The 25,941-nt window shown below is 40.5% G+C and overlaps 1 protein-coding gene across 2 annotated transcripts; it reads left to right on the top strand.

The window, feature by feature from the left end:
* The first annotated feature begins 20 nt into the window (after nt 1-20).
* Nucleotides 21-25,502, top strand: C1GALT1 (core 1 synthase, glycoprotein-N-acetylgalactosamine 3-beta-galactosyltransferase 1). 2 transcript variants are annotated; one of them, XM_081102522.1, is made up of 4 exons: nt 21-292; nt 13,161-13,397; nt 16,937-17,604; nt 24,306-25,502. In XM_081102522.1, exons 1-4 carry the CDS (start codon nt 286-288, stop codon nt 24,489-24,491), a joined length of 1,098 nt encoding a protein of 365 aa, XP_080958648.1. In that variant the 5' UTR covers nt 21-285; the 3' UTR covers nt 24,492-25,502. The 2 variants fall into 2 exon arrangements, with proteins under 2 accessions (XP_080958648.1, XP_080958649.1); XM_081102523.1 differs by lacking the exon at nt 21-292 and adding an exon at nt 12,567-12,600.
* The last annotated feature ends 439 nt before the right edge of the window (nt 25,503-25,941 follow it).

Raw genomic sequence — 25,941 nt, forward strand, 5'->3', positions numbered from 1 at the left:
GTGGCGCCTGCGCCGTTGGCGGGCCGCGGCCTGGACCGGCTGCGGGGAGGGGCGGTGCGAGAGGGCGGGAGCGGGCGCCGGGCTCCCCTCGGCCGCCGCTGCCGCTGCCGCCGCCGCCGCCGCCGCCGCCGCCGCCGCTGCCGGGGAGAAATCTAGGCGGCAGCGGGCGGCCCCGGCTAGCGGCCACGAGCACTTCTGCGGCTGCCGAGTGGAGCGAAGGTCGCCGGTCTCGTGTCGTTCTCCTCTCCGCCGCCCCCCAGGAGGGGCGAGAGGGAGTCGCCGCGGATGTCAGGTACGGCCGGCGGAGGCGCCCTCAGGCTGCGAGTCCGAGGTCTGGCTTCCCCGCGTCCTTCCCGGGCTCGGAGTGTTGGCGGGGGGAGCTGGAGGGTGGCACCCGAGCGCGGGTGCCGCTAAACAGGTGTCTGGGAGTCGCCGCCGGCGCTGGGGGCGTGCGGGCTTCTGAGGGCGGCGCGGGCACTTCCTGCGCCCGGCGCCTCTGCGAACCACGCCTGGGTCCGCCTGCCCTGCCGGCCGCTATTTTGTTCAGTTGTTGCTTCCTCTTCGCCGCGGGTCCTTCCCTGTCGCCCTCGCGCGCCTCTCTCCTCCTCGCGCGCTGCCCTGCAGGCGATCGGCGGCGGCGGCGGCGGGTTCCGGCGGGACCCTGTAGCGGTCCTGCCCCTCCGCCCGCGGGTCGAGCGGGACCGGCGGCTCAGGTGTGGGCACCTTCCCCGGGAGCCGCTGGACTGCCGCGCCAGCCGGGCGCCCAGCGAGCGGGCTCCTTCCCCGAGTGCCGGCGGCTTCCTCCGGGCTGCGGCGGATCTTCAGGTTTGTCGGGGACACATGCCCCCTTTTAAGTCCCCCTGGCTTGGCGGGATGACCCAGCCCGCTGTGCTCTGGGCACTTGCCCGCGGGGACAAGGAGGAGGAAAAGGTTTCCTTCTTCTCTTCCCCTTCCCCAGGTGCGAGTTGCTTAGTAGATGCTGCCAAGGTGGCCAGACAGCTGGGGTTTGGGTAAATTATATTCTCTTAAAAGATGACCGTAATTTAGGGGTGGGGACTTATTTTTCCCTAGCGCTTACCCTAACGCCTGCCTGTACCACACGCGCTGGAAATGGTGACTAGATTCATGATCTGGGTCTCTAAACTCTATGATAGATATTGTGGCATATCCTTTTTACGTTTTCGGGTTGGGAACTGTTATGCTAAACCATGGATTGATTCCATTATGAAATGTAAAAGTTAGTTGTAAAAGTTGGACTTGAATGCGTTAGAGTGGGTGATTAGGCCGAGGTGTAAGGGGCGGAAATAGGTTCCTGTGCGACCAGCTGGACTTAGAACAGAGAGCCAGCTGTGCTGGGCACCGGGAGCAAGCGTCCTGCCTGACTTCAGGTGGTTTAATTCCGGTGTAAGTGTAGACGGTGGGAATCTTGAGTTTCCTGTGTCTTTTTTTTTTAAATTTCTTGATTAAGTTATTACATATGTGTCCTTATCCCCATATTCCTTGAGTTTTTAAGAGGGGTTTAGACAGCTTTTTACACCTTTATCAGATGAATGTCAGATGAGCCTTGTGCGTGATGCTGTGTACTTCTGAGTATCGTGTATAGTAAACTAGATGCATTTTCAGCCTGCCTTATTGTGTATTGATGATGTGCAATTTAAGTGAATGTAAAGCAACAGGTAACTCTTTTTTTACCATATGTTCAGTAAAATAATGATTTAGTCAGGAAAGTGTGACTCATTAAAGTTCTTTACAGGAAATGAGTATGGTTTTTTAGTACTAGTGGAGAACTATTAAATGTGTCTCTCAAATTTGGTTGGAAGGTTTCAATGAATCTTTTTACTTAGGACTCAGCATTTAAAAAATATTTTGTGGTTACTACCCATTTAAAGATAGGTATGGTTTGTTTTTTTAAAAAAATATGCTTTTTGGTATAGATTATATATTGCTGAGTAAATTTAGTATTCAGAAATTCTTGAAATTCTTAGAATTTTATCACAGACTTATTTAGGAGTACATATAATGAATTAATGTTCACTTAGTCATGGCAATACACAAGTTTGTCAATAGACATATGCCTTTTACTGTATATTTGTGTACTGATTTGTGCTCACTAAGGTAAAAATTGCATCATATATAGCTTATGAACTTTACAAACCATGACAATATAAAATAGTCTTTGTATGGTAAAATCATTGATTGGAATTCTTGTGACAGTACAGGCATAAACAATCATTAGATGGAAATGGACAATCATGCTGAACTTCAGTTCAGATTCACTTACAACTTTAAGCTTACAAGTATAATAAGTATGAGACTTTTAGAAGATTTGTTGAGATTTGAGTAAAAAGGTTAGTATACAAACTAACAAGATTGAAAGAAAGCCATGACAAAATTCTTTCACTGAAAATTCAGTGGGATTAAGGTCATTCTTTTAAAAGAAGCAAGAAGAAAAAATGGGGAATTGTTCCATAAAAAGAGAAGTAGCATTTTATCCTAAAATCTAAATGTGTATCTAATGTGTACTTAAATTTTCACTTTGTGCTTAAATTTGTACATAAATGCCAAAATCTGTAATGTGTGAAAATAGGAAATGTGTCCGACCTTTTGAGAAAAAAACTCCTGTGTCACAACTAGGGGGAGTGCTACTGGCATCTTGTGAGTATAGGCTCCAGATGTTGCTAAACATCTGACAGTGAACAACAGCCCCCCACAACAGAGAATTTATTCAGCTCAAGATGTCAATTGTGCCAAGTTAAGAAACTTTGGCTTACCGGGGCTTACGCAGTTGGGGCATAGATGGTGGAGGGAAGAGGGTGTTTGTTGTGTAGACAGAGAAGACAATAGGAATAGCGGAGCTAATTGCACTGGGATATTTAGCAAACTGGAGTTCAGGATTGCTGAAGCATAGATTATAAGGCATGGAGTATTAACATATGAGGCTGGAAACCTGGACAGAGTCTGGTCAAGGAGGGGCCTTATCATGTCCTTAGTTTTTGTCTTGTAGGCAGCGGGGTCCCATGGATTGATAGAGTTCAACTTTTCATTTTAGATAGGCCATTCTGATAACAGAATGGGAATAAATTGAGGAGAGATAGCCTTGAGTCGGGTAGACTGGTGAGCTATTGCAGGATCTTAGGGGAGAGAGGAGGGTCTAAAATAGGACAAGTAGTAAAAATGGAGAGGAGAGGATGGATTAGAAAAATATTTAGGAAATAAAATTGGCAAGATTTGGTAATTGGATATGGGGTAAAGTAAGGAGAGTGTTAACAATGTTTCCCTAATTTTTACTTTAAATAATCCAATGGCTCCTGGTGAAATAGGAACCCATTGGTCAGTAATTTAGGTAATTACCAGTAAATTAGGTAAAATGAGCAGGCTTAAGGGAGGAAGGCAGTGAGTCACTTTTGGACATGTTGAACTTAACATGCCTGTGGTCCAGGTGGAAATGCTTTGTGTGTATATAAATCTGAAAGTTGGAGGAACTCTGGAAAGGATCAAGAGATCTTTTTGTGTAACAAGTGTGGGAAATCAGTGCAATTTAGTTTTTCTTATATTATTTCATTCCCTATATAAAATATCTTCCTTTATTTAAGTTTTGTCAGAAAAGTAATAGGTATGTACTTGTTTTTAAAAAGTAAAACATAAAAAAGTTATAAAATGCAAATAAATTTGTCCTTGCTGCCCATGCCACCCAGTCTTAATTCCCAGAGGTATCCCTTGTTAAATATTTTGTATTCAGTAGTTCCCCCTTATCCATGGGGGATATGGTCTAGGAACTCCAGAAGATGCCTGAAATTGTGGATAGTACCAAACCCTGTTATACATACATACTTCAGAGATATTATGAGTTCAGTTCCAGATCATTGCAATAAAGCAAGTCATAATCTTTTAGTTGGTGGAGGGTTTTGCCTTTAATTTGTTTTATAAAAAAAAAAAAAAAAAGGCAACATCTGTGAAGCACAATAAAGCAAAGTGCAATAAAATGAGGTATGCCTGTATATACTGGTTTTTCCCCCTCAGCATACATACACATATACATAATTTCTTATGGTTTCTCTTTGAAAGCAACACTACTCTTGTGCTTTGGGGCCATTATTAAGTAATAAGGATTACTTCAATATAAGCACTTTCATACCAATACTAGCTCATCTGATAACCTAATTACTAAATGCCTAACATGAGGGGGAAACATTTACAGCCTAGATGTGTACAAAGGGATGATTCATGTCCTGGGTGGGACAGAGCTGGATGGTGTGAGATTTCATCATGCTACTTAGAACAGTGGGCATTTTAAAACTTATGAATTGTTTATTCTGGAATTTTCATTTAACATTTTCGGACTACAGGTAACTGAAATAATGGAAAGTGAAACTGCAGATAAAGTGGGGGGGGGGGGCTATTGTACATCATTCTAGAATTTTTTATATATACAGAAGCATTTAAAAAGCCAAATGCAATCATACTATACAAACTGTAGAGCTTTGTCTTAAAAAATAAATCTTTTATCTTACATGGGTGTTATGAGAGAAAATAAGTGAAAAGTGTAAAGTGGAGATTAATGGTTATAGAGCATCATCTCTTCGATATAAATTAAAGGATGTACATACATTTATGCTTATACAGGCATTACTTTTTTTCCATGGATACATAAGAAGCAGTAGTAGTTACCTTTGGGGAGAGCTAGGTGTAGAGATGAAAAAGAAAATGTTATTATTTTCTGTATAAACTAATTCCTTGTCAGTAAATAAACATTGCTGTGGCTACCAAGAACATCTTTCAGATTATGTCCCTAAGAGAAATTTCTGGTTATGAAATGATAGGACAAGGCATATTAATTTCAAAAATTTAAAAGATATTGCCAACCCTTGCCAGGTTGCTCAGTTGGTTGGAGCGTTGGTCCATACACCAAAAGTTTTTGGATTTGATTTCTGGTCAGGGCACATTACTAGTACATAGGTTGCTTGTTCGATCTTCAGTCGAGGCGTGTAGAGGAGGCAATGTGTCAATGTTTCTCTCACATCGATGTTTTCCTTTCTGTCCCACAACCTTTCTAAAATCAGTAAACGTACACCTCAGGTGAGTATAAAAAAAATATTGCCTAATTGCCCTTCCAAAAGACAGTAAATATTGTGAGAAAGAATGTATGAGTGCCAGTTTTCTCTCACATCTATGTCAATATTGGGTGTTATTAAATTTAAATTTTTTTTCCAGTATGACAGGTTAAAAATAGTATCTCCATTTACTTTACCTTCCTTAAATATGACTGAAATTTGAACATCCTTGACCATTGTATTTTCTTATTAGGTACATCCTTTTTTAAGTATCTGTTTTTATATTAGGTTGATCTTTTGTTTTTCTCTTTATGATACTTTTTGCTTATTTTGTTTTTTTTTTTTTTGCTGCACATATTTTTTTTAACATTTAATATAGAAACATACCTTTGAACCAGCAGTTTCACTGCCAGAAATTTATCCAATGAATAACCTCATACAATTTAGTCATAGCTTTTGAGTTTGGGGACGATCTCAGTTCTTTATATAAAAATATAAAAATAGGTTTTCTCCTAATTTTGTTTTTATTTTATTTTTTAAATATTGAAATCTTAGAATCATTTGGAATTTGAAAGAGAAATTCCATCTGTGCTTTTTACTTTTTCCCATATGATTAATTCAATATCATTTCTTGAATGATCCATCTTTATTTGAAATGCTATGTGGCTTATGTATTAAATTTCCATATGTGCTTGTTTTTCTAATAGATTATTTTGATCTGATAAAAACCAACAGGGCTATCTTTGGGCTTACAAAGGTAGGTTAATTAACTTGCTATGAGAGACTAAACACCAGAGGAACTGCCAGCATTTCACTAAATAAAGAAGGGACAGGGCTATTATAGGGTTTTGAACAGTGGGTTTAGATACAATTTAAATGAATCAATATTTGATAGGTTTAAAGCACAGGGAGACTGTGTGTCAAGGAGTTAATTAACATCCGGCATAAGCTAAGAAGCCCAGTCAGAGTCCTGTTGCCTTGGAGACTACAAAGTTAAGATAAATGTGGAATGTTGTGTCTGAGAAATCCTTATCTGATTTGGAAATTGAGGCTGCTTCTGTTAAATTAATGATTCATCATCCATGCAAGAGTGGGATGTTGTAATATCATTGATACACTTTGTGACAGTCTGGTTATAGAGAGAAAAAGTTTCTCAGTGCTATGTCTTTTAAATTAAAAATTTTTTTTTACAGATTCACGGATACATTGATATGCCTGTTTGACCTGAATATAAAATTATTTTTATTACTATACCACCATTTATTGTAGGTAATATATTTTAATATTTGGTAGGCCTAATCTACCCTCCAACCCCCAGTGTGTCCCTTTCAAGAATTTTCCAGTATACTCATGCTTATTTTTCCAAACAGCATTTAGAATAATTTCATCATTATTAGATTTTTAAAATCTTGTATTTAACTGGGTCTGGTAGGGTTAGTTCACCCCCATATCCCTTTCCAGAATTTCTCATGTTCACATGTTTTTTTTTCCATACTATGTGAATACTTTATACCAAGTTGTTTAACTTTAAAAAACCTTATATTTTTGTTGGGGTGCATTACATATATAGGTTAATTTGGAGAAAATCAACATCTCTTTGTTGATTTGTTTTTCCATTATTTTTTATTATGGTAAAAGACACAAAATTTACCATCTTAACCATTTTTAACACATTGTATGCGGGAAACGTGTTTACACGTTTTACGTATTTATACGTTCTACCAGTGTAGTAGAGCACAGGACACGTATTAATACGTTTTTTATAGACTAGCGGTAGAATGCGGGTAACGTATAAATACGTAAACTAAAGTTATCGTAATTTTACTGAACGTTGCCATTTGCGCAAAAAATTAGCAAAAATGGCCCACGCCACCTGTTAGCGCGCGATAAAAACTACCCGCAAACAATGTGTTAAGTGTAAGTTTCAGTGGTATTAGGTACATTTATATTGTTGTGCAACTGAAATGCTATACCCATCCTATCTAATAAAAGAGAAACATGGTAATTATCCGTATGTCCACTACACTTCCCATTGGCTAATCAGGGCGATATGCAAATTAACTTCCAGCCAAGATGGCGGCCGGCAGCCAGGCTGCTGACACAAACAGGAGGCTTGCTTGCTTCAGTGACGGAGGACTCCAACGTTCCCCGCCTGCCTCTGCTGGGCTCTGAGCTGCTAAGAAACATTGTTACAAATATAGAAGCTAAACAAAACCCCAGAAACCTGTTTTCAGTCAGCCGGGATCTCAGAGCTGGAGTCGCAACAAAGTTTCAAATACAGAAAGTTAACAAAGCCAGAAACCTGCTTTCAGCAGCGACGTCTCACAGCTAAAGCCGGCGCTCAGCTCCAGTGACAGCCATAAATCCAAGAATAAAAAAAAAAAAGGAAAAAAGGAGCAGTTGGGAGCTTCAGTCACATGCCAGCCTGAAAACGGCCCTCAGCGCCTCACCCAGACTGGCCAGGCACCCCAGTGGGGACCCCCACCCTGAAGGGGGTATGACCAGATGCAAACAGCCTTCATCGCCTCATCCAGGCTAGCCAGGCACCCAAGCGGGACCCCCACCCTGATCCAGGACACCCTTCAGGGCAAACCAGCCAGCCCCCACCCATGCACCAGGCCTCTATCCTATATAGTAAAAGGGTAATATGCCTCACAGCACCGGGATCAGTGAAGCTGAGAGGCCTCCCGGCACCGGGATCAGTGTGACAGGGGGCAGCACCCAAACCCCCTGATCACCCTGCGGCTCTGTGTGTGACAGGGGGTGGGGCCACAACCTCCCTATCTGCCCTGCTCTGTTCGTGACAGGGGAAGGCGTCCCAACCCCCTGATCGGCCCTGCTCTGTGCCTGATAGGGGGGAGCTCCCCAACCCCCTGATCGCCCTGCGGCTCTGTGTGTGACAGGGTGCGGCGCCCCAACCCCCTGATCGGCCCTGCTCTGTTCGTGACGGGGAAGGTGCCCCAACCCCTCAGGGGCCCTCCTCTGTGTGTGACAGGGTGGATCCGCAACCTCCCCATCGGCCCTGCCCTGCGTGTGACGGGGGGGAGTGCCCCAACCCCCTGATCCGCCCTGCTCTGTGCATGACAGGGGGTGGCGCCCCAACTCCCCAATCGGCCCTGCTCTGAGCCCGACCAGGGGCTGCAGGGCAGGCACCTAGGGATTGGGCCTGCCCTCTGCCACCCTGGAGCAGGCCTAAGCCAGCAGGTCGTTATATCCTGAGGGGTCCCAGACTGCTAGAGGGCACAGGCCGGGCTGAGGGACCCCCCCCCCCAGTGCACAGATTTTTGTGCACCGGGCCTCTAGTTATACAATAACTCCCTGTTGCTCTCCCCCTCCCCCCTAAGTCCCTAGCAACCTATTCTACTTTCTCTCTGCATGATTTAAAAAATACACGTTTTTATTGATTTCAGAGAGAGGAAAGAAGAGGGAGAGAGAGGTAGAAACATCACTGATGAGAGGGAATCATTGATTGGAGCTTTTTCTGTCAGCAGGCAGACACCCTACCCACTGAGCCAAACCAGCTAGGCTTAAGAATTCCTTATATATTCTAAATACTAGTTCTTTTGTTAAATATGTAGTTTGCAAATATTTTCTTCCAGTTTATCTTTTTTTTTTTAAATGTATTTTATTGATTTTTTTACGGAGAGGAAGGGAGAGGGATAGAGAATTAGAAACACTGATGAGAGAGAAACATCTATCGGCTGCCTTCCTGCACACTCCCCACCTGGGATGTGCCCGCAACCAAGGTACATGCCCTTGACCGGAATCGAACCTGGGACCCTTGAGTCCGCAGGCCGACGCTTTAGCCACTGAGCCAAACCGGTTAGGGGTAGCTTGTCTTTTTAGTCTCTCAGTAGTGTCTTTTGTGGAGCACAAGTTTAATTTTAATGAAGTCCAACTTATTAATCTTTCCCTTTTTTGGATTGTGCTTTTACTGTCAAGTCTAAGGATTCTTTGCCTAGTTCTAGATCAATATTTTCTTTTGTGGGTTTTTTTTCCCCCTAAAAGTTTTATAGTTGCATATTTTATATTTAAGTCCAAGGTTCATTTGGAGTTAATTTTTGTATAAGATGTGAGATTTAGGTCAAGATTTTTTTTTTAATTTTTTAAAATTATTTATTTACTTACTTATTTTTGGCCTAGAGTTCCCAGCAAAATTTATTGAAAATTCTTATCTTTCCTCCACTCAGCTGCCTTTATACAAATATCAGTTGATATTTGACATTGTACAGTTATCAAATAATCTATTTTTCGGTTGTCTATTCTGTTCTATTGGTCCATGAGCCTTGTACTCCAGTACTATATAGTCTTGATTTCAGTCACTATAAGATATCTTAAATTCACATAGACTGATTCCTCCCACTTTATTCTTCTTTTTAAAAAAATTGTCAAGCTATTCTAGTTCATTCACCTTAACATATATGTTTTAGAATAATCTTGTCTATACAAGAAATCTTGAAAGAATTTTCATAGAAATTGAATTAAATCTGTGTATCCAGTTAGGGAGAATTGACATGTTTACTATGTTGAGTCTTCTATTTCATGAACATAGTCTGTCTCCCCAGTTTTTTTAGTTAAGTCTTGATTTTTTTTAAAATCAGCATTATTTAATTTTTAGTCATACAGGGTGTGTACATGCTTCCAATTGTTTTATGTTTTTCATAATGTTTATCTTCAAAGGGATCATTGAAAAGAGGGCGGTCATGTCAGAAATGTTAAGCTAACATTCAAAGTTTGTTTAGATTTATTTAATTTCTCTTTTTTCATAAATTCAAGTAAATCTAACTTAATATGTTAAGTATTTAAAATAGCAGGACTATTTTGTAAATATACAAATTTACAAGCCAAATTTTGTAAAACTATAGCAAAATGGTGAAGCGTTTGAACTTTTTTTTTTTTTAATCTCACCAAAGGATATGTTTATTGATTTTAGAGAGAGGAAGGGAAAAAGAGAGAAACATTGATGTGAGAGAAACATTGATCAGTTGCCTCTCCTACCTGCCCCGAGTGGAATTTAAACCTATAACCTACAGATGTGCCTTGACCAGGAATTGAACTTGAAACATTTTGGTGTACAGGATGACACTCCAATCAGCTGAGTCACCTGGCCAGGGCAAGAGTCTGAACTCTTGATTTAGATTGCTAATGTGATCCTGGAAAGGTTACCAACCTCTCTGTCTGAATTCATCTATGAAATGGGATCAGTGGTCTTTAGTTTATGGTTTAAGGCAGTGGTTGGCAAACTGCGGCTCGCGAGCCACATGTGGCTCTTTGGCTCCTTGAGTGTGGCTCTTCCACAAAATACCGACTTCTGCACATGGGCCACAAAGTTTCAATTGCACTGTACATGCACACCCGCACGTGGTATTTTGTGGAAGAGCCACACTGAAGGGGCCAAAAAGCCGCATGTGGCTCGCGAGCCACAGTTTGCTGACCACTGGTTTAAAGTAATCCATGTAAAGCTCTTAGTACAAGAATCAAATGTTAGCTATAAGTATCTCTCCTATCTCTGTCTCTGTTATTCCTAAAGACTAGAGGCCTGGTGCACGAAATTCATTGCACGGGTGCGATCCCTAGGCCTGGCTGGTGATCAAAGTGTGAGCATCTGGTGTGGAAGGGCAGGTCCCAGCTGACCTCTGAGCCCTGGGCAGCACCTAGACCCCTGCACGGCCCCCTCCGCCTGAGTCACGGCACCCGAGTCCCCATGTGGAAATGCAGTGAGCGCAGCTGGACACCACGGGTCGGGGCGCAGCGTGGGCCTCTGGGCCGCCTAGCGGTGCCACACCAAAGCCGGGCGGGCAGCACACTCTCTCCCAGCTGGCCTCACAGACTGGCTCCTGCGCAAACCCACAGGGAGCCCTACCAGCCCCTGTGGTCCCAGCGGCTGCGGCCCAGCTCACCCGGAAGAGGCTGCGTGGGTGTGGGGTGAGCTCCTCGTGGGCACCTGGCACCTGAGCACAGGGTCTTCCCTGGCACACGAGCCCTGGTTTTTTGGAAGAGGGTAGCAGGGGAAGTGAGAGCTCAGCACATTCTCACTGCACCTCCATCCCCGTCACCCCCACCTTCAGGTAGCCAGCAAGAGGTTGCAGCCCCTGCCCGGGCGCTGCAGGAGGTTGGTCCGCCACCTACTCCCAGTTCCCCATCCCAGCCCAGGGCCCAGCCCCAATTGGGTAATCAGGGCCTGCCAGCCACTGGCTGCCATCTACAGGCAATGGGTTGGGGCCAGCCCTCCCCTCCCCCCCGACTCTTTCAGAGCCTTAGAGCCTCGCCCCCTGCCACTGTTTCTGGTCGCCATCTGTGGGTCTTGCCTTGGCCTGGTGCTGCCAGCTCACCTGATCCACCAGCCCACCACGGCCCCACTCTCGTCGGGGCCCATCAGGGCCAGCAGCGCCTCCAATGCTGTGTTGCCAATGCCCGCCATGTTCTGTGCCACCCCCTGGTGGTCAGTGCATGTCATAGTGAGTGGTCGAACTCCTAGTCGAGGGGACAATTTGCATATTAGGCTTTTATTATACAGGACTAGAGGCCTGGTGCGTGAAAATTCATGCACTGGAGTGGGGCGTCCCTCAGCCCAGCCTGCCCCCTCTCACAGTCCGGGAGCTCTCGGGGGATGTTCACCTGCTGGCTTAGGCCTGCTCCCCGGGGGATTGGGCCTAAGATGGCAATCAGACATCCCTCTGGCAGCCCGGCAGCCCTCGGGGGATATCCACTTGCCAGCGGGGAGCAGACCTAAGCTGCAGTCGGACATCCTTAGTGCTGCTGAGGAGGCAGGAGAGGCTCCCACCACCACTGCTGTACTGGCCGCCATCAGCCTGGCTTGTGGCTGAGCAGAGCTCCCCCATGTGGGAGCGCACTGACCACCAGAAGGCATCTCCTGCATTGAGCATCTGCCCCCTGGTGGTCAGTGTGTGTCATAGTGACCAGTCATTCCCAGTCTTTCTGCTGTTAGGGTCAGTTTGCGTAGTACCCTTTTACTATATAGGATAGAGGCCTGGTGACGGGTGGGGGCCGGCTGGTTTGCCCTGAATGGTGTTCCGGATCAAGGTGGGGGTCCCTCTTGGGTGCCTGGCCAGCCTGGATGAGGGGCTGATGGCTGTTTTCAGGCTGGCCACACCCCCTTTAGGGTGGGGGTCCCCACTGGGGTGCCTGGCCAGTCTGGGTGAGGGGCTGAGGGCTGTTTTCAGGCTGTCTGGCGACTGAAGCTCCCAGCCTCTCCTTTTTTTCTTTTTTTTTTATTCTGGGATTTATTTACCTTCTATAATTGAAACTTTGTTGCCGTCACTGGAGCTGAGAGCCAGCTTCTGCTCGCTCCAGCTCTGAGGCCACAGCCTGCTAAAAGCAGGTATATGGGGTTTGTTTAGCTTCTATAATTGAAACTTTGTTGCTTTCAGAGCTCAGAGCCGGGCCACAGCAGACAGGGAACCTTCGCTTCCTCCATCACTGGAGCAAGCAAGCCTCCTGATCACTTCAGCTGCGTGGCTGCCGGCCGCCATCTTGGTTGGGTTAATTTGCATATCACGCTGATTAGCCAGTGGGAGGTGTAGCGAAGGTACGGTTAATTACCATGTTTGTCTATTATTAGATAGGATGTTATTCATCTCTAATGATATTCATCAAAAGTTATTTTTAGGATTTAGAGTGATTTCTTTCTCCATGCAGTGCTTTATTGCTTGCTTATTTCTGTTGTTGTTGTTTTTTTAAACAAAGAATAATACAAACCTTTTCCTTAAAAAATAAAGTAAAAATATAAATTTTAGTTGTCGCAGCACTTTGCATCTGAAATTTCAGTTGTTGAGCCAGGATCTGTATTTTTAAAATGTTCCTCAAATGATTTTGATTGAATCATATTTTCCCATATTTGTATTTACCCATTTCCCATCTCAACAATGATTATTCATTTTTTGACTTGTCCATAATGTGCTGTTTTAGCAATAAATTCATCCTTTTATCTCCTGTGCATAGGTAAAAGTTAAATATTCTTAGATATGTTCTCTTATATGAAAGGAACTAACTTTCCAGTGTAGCTAAAAGTTATCAGACTTTTTACTTTTGGTATGTATAATGCTCTATAGTTTATAATAACATCCTATTAATTTTTTTTTCTTACAGAAATACACTCTTGGGAAATGGCCTCTAAAACTTGGCTGAATTTTTTAATCTTCCTCTGTGGATCAGCAGTTGGATTTGTTTTATGTTCTCAGCTATTTAGTATTTTGTTGGGAGAACAGGGTGACACCCAACCTAAGATTCTTCATAATGATCCTCATGCTAGGCATTCAGATGATAATGGACAGAATCATCTAGAAGGACAGATGAACTTCAATGCAGATGCTAGCCAACATAAAGGTATGGATTACTTTATTAGGGAGTATTTTTCAGTATTAAACAGTATTTTTCAGTCTATGTAAGTATTGAAAGAATTGCAAAGAGTTATATGAATTTTGTTACATCACAGTATATCTTTTGATAAAAGTGATCTTAATTTTAGATGTTAAATGACAATTCTCAGTTTGCCTCAGAAGAAGGAAATTGCCAGACGAACTTAGGTAGTAAAATATTAATTTTGAATTTATTTTTTAGTAGAAATAGTTCAGAAACTGTAATTTGGCAAAAGGCAAAACTTTTAAGTCTAGATTTATTTCTGAAAATTTTTAGTTAGTCTGATTGTGTTATAATGGTTTATATCTGCATCTTTGTTTTTTGCTATCATCTTGTTTTGGTCTTTGTTTCTGCTTAGTTGTGTTTTCTTAGAGAAACACAAGAGGTATACATAAATTTTAATTTATAATTTTATAAATAGTTAATATCACTTATCTTTTTTCCTTTTTAGAAGCATAAAGAACTAGGGAATTAAAAAACTAAGGGTGTTATAATGACTTCATTTTCTCCTTGCCTCATATCTCTAACTAGGTTTTCTCAATTGAGCCCTCTGTGTGCCCGTTATATGTAGGCTTTCTCCAAGTCTCTTTGGCTCTTCTTTGCCTGTGTGATGTCATCAACCCCCATAGTTTTAATTCCCATCTCTCACTTATTGTCTTTATCTTTAAAAAAAAATTATATATATACATATATATATATATATATGTATATATATACATATTATTGATTTCAGAGAGGAAGGGAGAGGGAGAAAGAAACATTCAGTGAGAGAGAATCATTGATTGGCTGCCTCCTGCTCGCCTGCCACTGGGGATCGAGCCCGCAACCTGGGCATGTGCCCTTGACCAGAATCGAACTCGGGACCCTTCAGTCCGAAGGCCAATGCTTTATCTACTGAGCCAAACCGGCTAGGGCTATTGTCTTTATCTTTAACCCAGTTCTAGACACTATAAAAAGGCATTAACATAATTCAAAGATCGCTGCAAAATTTGTGGTTTATTTGACAGAAAAAAATGCAACCAGCTTGAAAACAATTAGAATTCTAGGATGCAGAGGGTCCTCATTAACAGTTGTTTCTGTTATCTTTCTGGCAGTAAATTATTTCTTTCCTACCTCTCAAGTGGTGGTTGTAGGGCAAGGTGTCAGATCTTGGTTGAGTTTTGTGAACTAGCAAGTACATTACAACTTATTTTATGTTGTGTGAATGTTTATATACCAGTGATTCAGCTCTGAGCAGGTATACTTATTGTAAAGCAGTTTAATCACTGTGCATTTGCTCTGTAGCATTGCTCTAAGTCTTGGAATGATCAATTGGATTGAGGCTCCTCTACTACTAGTAAGCTGTGCTAGGTTGACCTTACTGCAGGCACATGTATTAGGTACCTAACTTGTCCTCCTCCAAGGCCCATAAAATGTAGGGTATGCTAAAAGTTCTGTTCCTCTCAAATTTAACATGCAAGTGAACTCCTTTTCTTTCCTACTTCTGAAACTTTAACTTCTGTATCCCATATTTTATATATCTTACTACCATCTGCCCAAGTCAGAAACGTCGCAGTCATGGTAGATGCTTTTCTTTGCTTACCAGTCAATCACATTTGTCACTTAAATCTAGCAGTTCACTTTCTTTACCATTTTTCAGATATCTTCTCAATCTATAGTGCTTTTCCCCTAATCAGGCCTTGAGTTATACCCACCTACCTGTACTCAACCAAACTTCACCATGCCTTTTTTCCTTTCTTTTGGTGAGCATCTACTCATTTAAAGATGTATTTTCTGCATTATCTCTGATTTTTGCTGATATTGCTTTATCCCAGCTTCTTTGTTCTAGCCAACTTCCCATTGCACTGCTCCATAGGATTTGCCAGCCACTGCTTTCTTTTCCCACAGCACATCAAACCCTTTGTACATACCTCAAATTATAGCATCTCTTAGTATGTGGCAAGTATTGGTTTGCAAATGTATCTTATTCATCCTGTTATCTCCTGTGCTAGTACATGCTTACTACAAAGTAATTAATGAGTGAGTAATTGAAAGAATGAGAAAAAATATCTACCAACAGTGGAGAGAAAGTTCTCTTGCTCTTAGTGAAACATATTGCAGATTCCTGCCTCCACCATCATCTTCCCTTTCCATTTAGGATTTGGTATGTCTATATAGCTAGGAAATTGGGCTCCCAAGTATAAGAACCATGAATTTTCTCTGATTGAAAATAGGGTGATTTTGTCCATTTTTAGATTGTGAATTCTTGCTATTTAGTGGGCATAAGTATATTTTCATGTCCTTTCCCAACCTTGCCTTCTATTCCCTCTCAATCAGTTACCTAGAAATTTATGTCTGTAGTTGTTACTTTTTCACAGGTGTTAGCCTTCTTAACTCACTGGTTGACCTTAACTTTAAGGATGTGCTTTCTGAGGATTATGCCTAGAGCATTGCTATACAAGTGTGGTTTTGCAAACTCATGCTGGTCCACAACTAAAGAAGTATTGAAATCACGATTAAAAGACATTTTATGGTAATTTGACAATAATTTTGTCTAAATCTAAATATAAAAACTTACTGGGTCTTGGATTTTATATATGATTTTTAATTTTTATTTTTCAGTATTTCATTTTTAGCATGTTTGTAAAAGTATAGATCTCAAATTATTGTATATAAAAATTGGTCCTTCACAAAGCACTGATTTAGAATCTTATAGTTGAACTCTTCCTCTGCATATTGCTACTCAAAATGTGGTTTTGACATGACAGCCAGTGAATTGTATGTTACTTACCTGCATCCAGATAAGGAGCTTGCACCAGGATATAAATCATTTCAGCTCACTGCTTAGGACTTTTTTAGAAGTGGAGGGAGAAGCAAAACTTCTTCAATGAAAAAATTAATATGCTGCTTTATATTCTGGCATATGCTCCTTACACATTTCTTTGCAAACCCATACTTTGAAAAACACTACTCTAGATGATCTTGGAAATACTACCTCTTCCTATTCATATGTTCTTTTTCTGACTGGTGGTTTTGCATTTTGAAATGAGATATAGTACTATTGGAAGTAATCTCAACTCTGTATTAATGCCTCTTCATGGAACTAGGGTAGTTAGGAAAACTTTTTTTTAAAAGCCACCTTAGGGTACTTATAGAAATTCATAACAGTGGACTCTTGTGAGCTTCAAAATAAACTGCCACTTCAGCAGCATGTCTTTCCTGCCTTTCAGAGTTTATTCAGAGCAATGAAAAATTATTGAAAATTTGAAGTCATAGTGACAACTCTTGTTAGCTCCACTGATCTCCTGGATAAGATTGACATGAAACCAATAGATCAGAATGACAGTTCATATTAGGTTGAGTTTTGTTTTCTTTCAGTTAAATCACTAATGGTAGCTAGGTAAATAGAAACAGGGACGGGGGTAGGGTGGCTCTTTGATACTGTTTAAGAAAATGTCTTCTTCAACATAATTTATTTGGATTTCACATTATATGTAAATGGAACTTTGAAATTTTCTGTTTAATAGATGAGAACACTGACATCGCTGAAAACCTCTATCAGAAGGTTAAAATTCTTTGCTGGGTTATGACAGGACCTCAAAATCTAGAGAAAAAGGCTAAACATGTCAAAGCTACATGGGCCCAGCGCTGTAATAAAGTGTTGTTTATGAGTTCAGAAGAAAACAAAGACTTCCCTGCTGTGGGATTAGAAACCAGAGAAGGCAGAGACCAGCTATACTGGAAAACAATTAAAGCTTTTCAGTATGTTCATGATCACTATCTAGAAGATGCTGATTGGTTTATGAAAGCCGATGACGACACATATGTTATACTAGACAATTTGAGATGGCTTCTCTCAAAACACAGCCCTGAAGAACCCATTTACTTTGGGAGAAGATTTAAGCCCTATGTTAAGCAGGGCTACATGAGTGGAGGAGCAGGATATGTACTGAGCAAAGAAGCCTTGAAGAGATTTGTTGATGCGTTTAAAACAGAGAAATGTACACATAGTTCCTCCATTGAAGATTTAGCACTGGGAAGATGCATGGAAATTATAAATGTAGAAGCGGGAGATTCCAGAGATACCATTGGAAAAGAAACTTTTCATCCCTTTGTACCAGAGCACCACTTAATCAAGGGTTATCTACCTAAAACATTTTGGTACTGGAATTATAACTATTACCCTCCTGTAGAGGTAAGTTTAGAGATTTTATTACAATATAAATACTTAGGCTGACTTTTGCTTACTTTAAAAAAACCCAACTAATATGTGTATGTTTCTTTAGTAACACTGAGAACTCCTTTAGTCTTTTTATCTAGAGTTACAGTATAACACAGTAAATAACAATATGAGTGTCAGCAATACTCAGTCATTCAACAAATATTAGTACTACTATATGCCAGGCACTGGGACTATAGCAATAAATATGGCCATGTTCCAGTTCTCATTAACTTTATATTCTAGATGAGGAGACATACAATAAACACACAGACTAATTAAGATATAATGTGATTCTAGGTTGTGGTTAGTGTCCTGAAGAAAAAGCCATGCAAGGGGATGCTAAGTGACTCAGAGTAGAGTCGGGTTACTCTAGTTTGGGTGGTTAAGAAACAATACATCAAAAGACTCTGAGGTTCAGAAAGACCTACTTAATAGTTGAATGCTCTCCCACTTAATAGTTGAATGACCTGGTATGGACAGAATTTGTCTAACTTCCTAGCATCATTTTTCTCATTTGTAAAATGGATATAATCTACCTTTCTCATCTAGTTGTAATTACAGTGCAGTGTCTATCACACAGTAAGTATCTAATAAGTCTTAGCTCTCATTTGACACCTTAATTTATAAATTCTTGAGAATTTTAAATTACATTATTTTATTAAATTTTTCAGATGTAAATTTTTCATATTTGAGAAAAGTATAATGTCTTGTACCAACAAACCAGGTTTACCAAATATTAATCTTTTGCTATATTTGCTTCAGATTTTTTTAAAAGAAAAAGGTTATAGATATAGTTGAGGCCTGTGTATCCTCCCAAATCCATTTCTCCTACCTCCTTCTTCAAATAATATCATGAATTTAATATTTATCATTGCCAGACTTGTTTTCATATTTTTCCTACATGTTTATATGTCCATAAATAATATATAGTATTATTTTACAGATTTTTAAATAAATGGAATTATATCATATAGTAAAACTTAACATTAATCTATGTATCTGCTTTACTAATTTAGACTTCTGTGTAATAATCTAATATATGAATGTACTGTAATTTATCCATTCTCCTGCATGTGAACATTTAATAGACTGTTGCTGGGTTTTCACTATTATGACCAATTACAGCAGTGAATGACTGAAAGAGTCCAGGCATCACAAAACCCAGCTTTTATACTCAGTTCTGTTATCTATCCTATATAATAAAAGCCTAATATGCTAAGTGCCTGGTCACTGGTCGGCCGTTCAATCAGAGCATAATATGCTAATCATATGCTAAGGCCACTCAACTGCTCGCTATGACGTGCACTGACCACCAGGTAACAGACAGTTGACGGGATCAACCAGTCACTATGACATGCATGGACCACCAGGGGCAGATGCTCCGACTGCTAGGTTAGCTTGCTGCGGGGGTCCGGTCAATCGGGACTGAGCAAGATGGGCCAGACACACCCTGGAGCCCTCCTGCGGTCCCTCTCCAGCCCCGATCATGCACCGGTGGCCTGCGCCATCTCGCAGTCTGGGACCTCTTGGGGGATGTCTGAGAGCCGGTTTTGGCCCAATCCTGCAGGTCAGACCGAGGGACCCCACTGGTGCACGAATTTGTGCACCAGGCCTCTGGTCTATGTATATAAAAGCCTAAGCAGCTGGATGACCGGACAACCAGCCCATAGCTATGATGTGCACTGACCACCAGGGGTACAGATACTCAATGCAGGAGCTGCCTCCTGGTGGTCAGTGCACCCCACAGTGGGAGCACTGCTTAGCTGACCAATGGGCACCAGACGCCAGGCTCACAGATGGCGAACATAGCTGCAGCAGCGCAAACCTCTCCCGCCTCTACAGCAGTGCCACCGAGTGGCAGCAGGCTCAGCAGGGCCAGGATGAGTGGGAGCAGCACCCCAGCCTCCTGCTGCTTCGCACACTTTTACGTCCCTCAGGGCCGAAACCAGTAGTCCGACATCCCCCAAGGGGTCCCAGATTGTGAGAGGACGCAGGCCAGGCCTCTAGTTAATTGATAATGCCTCTAGGCAAGTTACTAGAATCCTGTGCCTTCTTTTCTCTGGCCCTATGATAAAAATAAGATACGTCATGCCATCATTCTCTTCACAGACTAGAACTTTTCTTTTAATCCTCGCCTGAGGATATTTTTTTCATTGATTTTTAGAGAGAGGGAAAGACAGATAGAACTATCAGTGTGAGAGACACATTGATTGGTTGCCTATTGCATGAACCTTGACCAGGGCCTGGGCCCAGAAGGAGCCTGCAACTGAGGTATATGACCTTGACTGGAATCAAACCCAGGACCCTTCAGTCCACAAGAAAGGCCAGCACTTTCAAATCATCACCAAAATAGTAGTTCTTGACAGGGGGCTTTTTTGTTTTCCATCCAGAGCAATCTGAAGTTTAGGTATCCTAACCAGTAATCAAACCTGCAACCTTTTGGTGTACAGAGCGATGCTCCAGCCGAGCCACCTGGCCAGGGCTTATAGTGCACCTTTTATTTAAATTGTAGTCATTTTTAAAATGGATGGCAAAAACTAGTTTTTTATGTAAAAATTTATTCAGTTATATTGAAAACTATAAAATAGATTTGGGAGTGCCAGTACTGACCCAGACTTCCAATGTTGCCTCTTCTCTCTTAGATTCTATATAAACCCAATGTGAAATCAAACTTCTAGTACTCATCCATTATTTATTACTTTTTCTCCCTGATTTACTATTTTAAAGCCATCCTAAATATCATACATTCTCTTTAGTAATCACTAAAAATACAGTGTAGAAAAATTTTATATAGCAAGTGAGAGTGTAAAATATTCTAGTTGATCGGAGTTTATGGTCTTAAGTTGGTTGTTCAGAACTTTACTTTTCATACAGTTCCCTTCTCATTCCACCTTCTTACTTCCCTACAAGTGAGTCTGTTCTCTAGAAATAGACTTGTCACCAGAGAATTTGCAGTCATAATACAGTGGATTTAAAATAGATGTGTGTGTATATTTATATGTAAATACACACACACACACAAAAGGGGTAGGCAAAATAGGTTTACAGTTTAGAGTATCTGAAACAGTTTATCCTTGTATTATTTTATTTTTCCACTAGAGGCCTGGTGCACAAAAATTTGTGCACTTGTGGGAGGGGGGAGTCCCTCAGCCCGGCCTGTGCCCTCTCGCAGTCTGGGGCCCCTTGGGGGATGTTCACCTGCTGGCTTAGGCCCACTCACTCCCCAGGGGGGATTGGGCCCAAGCTGGCAGTCAGACATCCCTCTGGCAGCCCAGCAGCCCTTGGGGGATGTCCACTTGCCAGGGGGCAGCAGGCCTAAGCTGCAGTCGGACATCCTTAGTGCTGCTGAGGAGGCAGGAGAGGCTCCCGCCACCACCGCTGTGCTGGCAGCCGCCAGCCTGGCTTGTGGCTGAGCAGAGCTGCCCCTGTGGGAGCGCACTGACCACCAGGAGGCAGCTCCTGCATTGAGCGTCTGCCCCCTGGTGGTCAGTATGTGTCATAGTGACCAGTCATTCCCAGTCTTTCTGCTGTTAGGGTCAATTTGCACATTACCCTTTTATTATGTAGGATAGAGGCCTAGTGCATGGGTGGGGGTCGGCTGGTTTGCCCTGAAGGGTGTCCCAGATCAGGGTGGGGGTCCCGCTGGGGTGCCTGGCCAGCCTGGGTGAGGGGCTGATGGCTGTTTGCAGGCTGGCCAAGCCCCCCAGCGGGGACCCTCACCCCATGGCGGTGTGGCCAGCCTGGGTGAGGGGCTGAGGGCCGTTTTCAGGCTGTCCACAGCCTCTTCAGGGTGGGGAAGTCCTGCTGGGGTGCCTGGCCAGCCTGGGTGAGGGGCTGATGGTCGTTTTCAGGCTGGCCAAGCCCCCCAGCGACCCAAGCTCCCAGCCTCTCCTTTTTTCTTTCTTTTTTTCCCCTGGGATTTATTTATCTTCTATAATTGAAACTTTGTAGCCTTGAGCAGAGCCAAGGGCTGGCCAGGGCAGGTGGGAAGCTTGGCTTCCTCCATCGCTGGGGGCAACCCAAGCCTCCTGCTGGCTCCAGTTCCGTGGCCACTGCCATCTTAGTTGGGTTAATTTGCATACTTGCTCTTGATTGGCTTGTGGGCGTGGCTTGAGCAAAGCAGAGGGATGGTTAATTTGCATGTTTCTCTTTTATTATATAGGCTATGAGCAACTGTAAACGTACTTTTGCCTATATATATAAATATTTCCTTCATGTGAAATTGCCTCTTTCATAGGTCAGGAATGATTAAATATGACTTATTCTATTATTTTGTCAGTTTTATTTACATTAACTAATTCATCTGAAACTTACTAGCATATGATGAGGTAGAGAGCTCCTGATTTTTAAAAAAATTGTTAACTAATTATTTCAATACCATTTTTTTATTACTTATTTAAAATACCTCCTTTATCATACACTATGGTATAGTGTAGGATCAGTGTCTGAATTTCAAGTTCTGTTCCAATGTTCTATTTGGTTTGGCTCAGCACCATATGTTTATAACCTTGTAGCTTTACAAAATACTTAAGTTATTAATCTAAGACTGTTCTGGCAACTCTTATGTTTTTTTCCTTGAGTATAAATTTATTAATTTAAGGACAGTGGACATAGTTGCCCAGGATTTTTTAGTTTGCCTTTTAGGTCCCCTAGTGAAGTTTTATAGTTTTCTTCAGAATTTTATTCCTTCTTAAGTATTTCCCTAGGTATCTAATATTTTTGTTACTATTCTACTTAGACTCTTCCTTAAAACTTCTTAGCCTATATATATGAAAGCTTTTGGTTTTTTAAAGCATCTTTAAAATCTGGCTCTGTTCTTAGATTCCTTATTTTGGATGATTTTTCACTTGACTCTTAAGTTTTTTAAATAACCATAATAATATGCAAAGAACTTTTTTATTTTTAATAATTATGGCTGTTTTATTATATTTTGTTGCTTATAGTGCTTTATAATAACAGTATCCTGACCATCCATTAAAAAGCAATAATACAATAGAGTGTAACATAATTAATGCAGTAAATCTTGTAAAAATATTATTACAATATTTCAGAGTCAAATAAAATTGCTTCCAAAGAGGATCAGCAATTTAAAACTAACTACTATTGTTCTGGTTTTTTAGTTCAGTATGTACTGGCCAGCATATAGCCACTAACATTAAACCATTGAGCGCTTGAAATGTGACAAGTCCACATTGAACTGTGCTTTAATTATAAAATTAATAACTGATTTCAAGGTATTAGCACAACTGAAAAGAATGATTTCATTAATAATTTAAAAAATATTACAAAATATTTTAAAAAATAATATGGATTTATTCAGTAAGATTAAATTACATTAAATTAATTTCACCTACTTTTACTTTTTAAATGTGGCTATTAGAAAATATTAAACTACAGTATGTGGTTCATATATACTTATTGTACAGAGGTAATCACAAGTTGACTTACAGTTTACTTTTCATATTTGTTTCTATTATGTTCCCTCAAGCTTTAAAAAGTAGGCACCAGATAGTATTTCAGTGCCTTCATAGTTGTCCAAGATTTCACAGTATTTCAAAGGAAAAGTTGAGAATCAGGCCAGAGAAAATACAATGAATAATTTCTTGATAATTTTTAAGCATTGTAAGCTGCATACTTCCAAACATAAATTATTAAATGTTCAATTTAGTAGGTCAGTATGAATCTTCTGTGGTAACTTACCAGACTGTCTTTCTCCTTGGGTCCTTGCAAAGACATTAGATAGGATCCCAATTTTGTTGGGGTCACCAGAAACATTCTCCAGATACCAGTTCTGATCCCCAAGTGACCTGTGATTGTTTAATTCTATGACCAGGTTTGGGTTTTTTTTCCAGTTTTCTATATTTTTATGTGTTTTCATTCTTGTTTGTTGTATTTTTATTTTGTTTTGTTTTAAACTTGTTCTCATACCAACTGTATTAGGAATGTATGAGAATTACGTAAATGTGAATGAAGGTTTAAACTCTGACTTACTGAGGGCCACCTGAATGTTATTGTTCTGTCAATAATAGCTGACATTTATTGAGCATATATTATAGGCAAAGCATAGTCCTAAGCTTTTCATGCACATTATCTCCTTTAACCATCTTTTGCAGATGGGGAAATTGATGCTTATAAAGATTTAATAACTTGCCAATGTCATACACCAGTAGGCAAAATTTGGATTCAAACCTAGGTTTGACTCAAAACTTCCTCTCCTACTATTTGGGTTAATGTGTAGATGAAGTATTAGATTGCAGACACATAATAGGCAAGGCTTTCTAGTTACTGAATGTTCTGAAGGCACCTTTCTGGAGCTCAGCCAAATGAAAATTGATAGTGAGAAAATTATGAAGAGAAAGCAAAACGTGAAGAAATAGATCTTTATCCTTTGTATTGAAATAAGTCTCAGGATTTTTTTTCTGCTGAAACACTTTAGAGTAAGAGAATATTATTTCAATTTGAAATGCTTTAGCAATTTCATATTTGGTTTTAAATCATTAGGAACTTTAAAAAATCCTTTCTTCCAGGTCTAATAAATTAAATGCCTCTTTAAACCTTGCCAGCTTTAATTATTGGATTCTGTTAAAATTAGTGTTTCCTTTATCACTTTGTGCGTACTGTATTTTAACAATGTGCTACTTATTTAATAATGTCTGTTTCCTTTACTTTTTTAGGGTCCTGGTTGCTGTTCTGATCTTGCAGTTTCTTTTCACTATGTTGATCCTACAACCATGTATGAGTTAGAATACCTCGTTTATCATCTTCGTCCATATGGATATTTATACAGATATCAACCTGCCTTACCTGAAAATATACGGAAGGAAATAAGTCAAGCATACAAAAATGAAGATCCAAAGTAAAATTTGGGAAACCTTGAAAGAAAAGCATAAATGAACAGAGGTAAAATGTCTAACATTGCACTGAAGAAGAACTTCTGCATTTCTGATGTAGAACACTGGAAGCCCAGTGAAGAATTCTAAACGAACATTCCGTATTAGAAATCTTTCATATGAATGCCTATAAACTGAAGCTTTAATAAGCTGTGAAGTCTGTTAAAATGTGTTTTGATACAGTAATATATATATATGAAAAACTTGTGTTTTTATAATGTTGGTAAGGCAGAGGGGCTAAAAAGATTTTGTTGCCTGTTTCTGACCACATGTATTATTTTCACTGGGAAGTTAAAACAGTTGCTAAAACTACACTGTACCATATTAATAACACACACATGATGCTAAACAGATCTGCCTTAAAATTTTAGAAGGAAGTATTGTTGTTCAGTGTTGTTTATAAACTCAAGACATGAATTTATATTCACAGTATGGTATAAATGAACCCCTCCTCTCCCAATACATACCCGTGTGTAGTTTTGGCTAATCTAAATTTTGCTGTGACTATTTAAAATTGGCAATATTTCAGAAGAAGAAGGTAGAATAAGAATGGCACTCATCCTAATGCGCATTAATAAAACCACATTTTGAAATGATCATGGACCTTGATTATAATATATATATATACTTGGTTCTAATTAATAGTTAACCGTATAGGCATACCTCGTTTTATTGCGTTATGTGCTTCACAGATGTTGCGCCTTTTACAAGGCAAGAAAAAATTTTCTCTCAAGAAAAAAAAAAGATAACGACTCGCTTTATTGCGACACTTTATCGTGGTGGTCTGGAACTGAAACCGCAATATATCTAAGGTACTATGCTGAGTCGCCATTGTCTCTTCTAAATATGTTTAACCATTCTTGGATACCATTTTCAACTATTAATATTTACTCAAAGCTTTAAAGCATTTGATTAAATATTTTGTTCCCATATTTACCCATTGTTAATTATGGGTAACTAATAAATAGTAACTTTAATGCTGCTTGGGGAATGTTTTTTGATATCACTGCCACTCAGGAATTACTAAGCTACACTTTTAATTGATCATTTAAAACTCCTTCCAACTACATAATTATAGTTTTTTTCATTCTTATCCTGTTGAGAGATAAGAACTTGTTTTGTGCCTTTCATAACTTCTTTAAAGCCGTTTTAAAATTCATTTTTAGGATCTAAGGTGGTTATTAATTACACTGGCAAAATAATTTGAATGCAAGATTTTGACCAGAGTTAATTAAAAACATTAGAAAATGCACAATGCTTAAACAAGCTGAAATATATCAGGTATTAAAAGACAAAATACTTATTTTATGAATAATATCTAAATTTGATGCTGATTTATGTACAGGGTGGGGCAAAAGTAGGTATACAGGTGTTCATATAGAAAATAATACAATAATTAATAAATAATACAAGAATAAAT

This window comes from Myotis nattereri (genome assembly GCF_964212035.1).
Source record: "Myotis nattereri genome assembly, chromosome: 11".
Taxonomy (NCBI): Eukaryota; Metazoa; Chordata; class Mammalia; order Chiroptera; family Vespertilionidae; genus Myotis; species Myotis nattereri.

Coding starts and splice junctions, on each gene's coding strand:
- C1GALT1 (XM_081102522.1), top strand. Junction 13,398..16,936: donor AGATGCTAGCCAACATAAAG/GTATGGATTACT, acceptor TCTGTTTAATAG/ATGAGAACACTGACATCGCT. Junction 17,605..24,305: donor ACTATTACCCTCCTGTAGAG/GTAAGTTTAGAG, acceptor TTACTTTTTTAG/GGTCCTGGTTGCTGTTCTGA.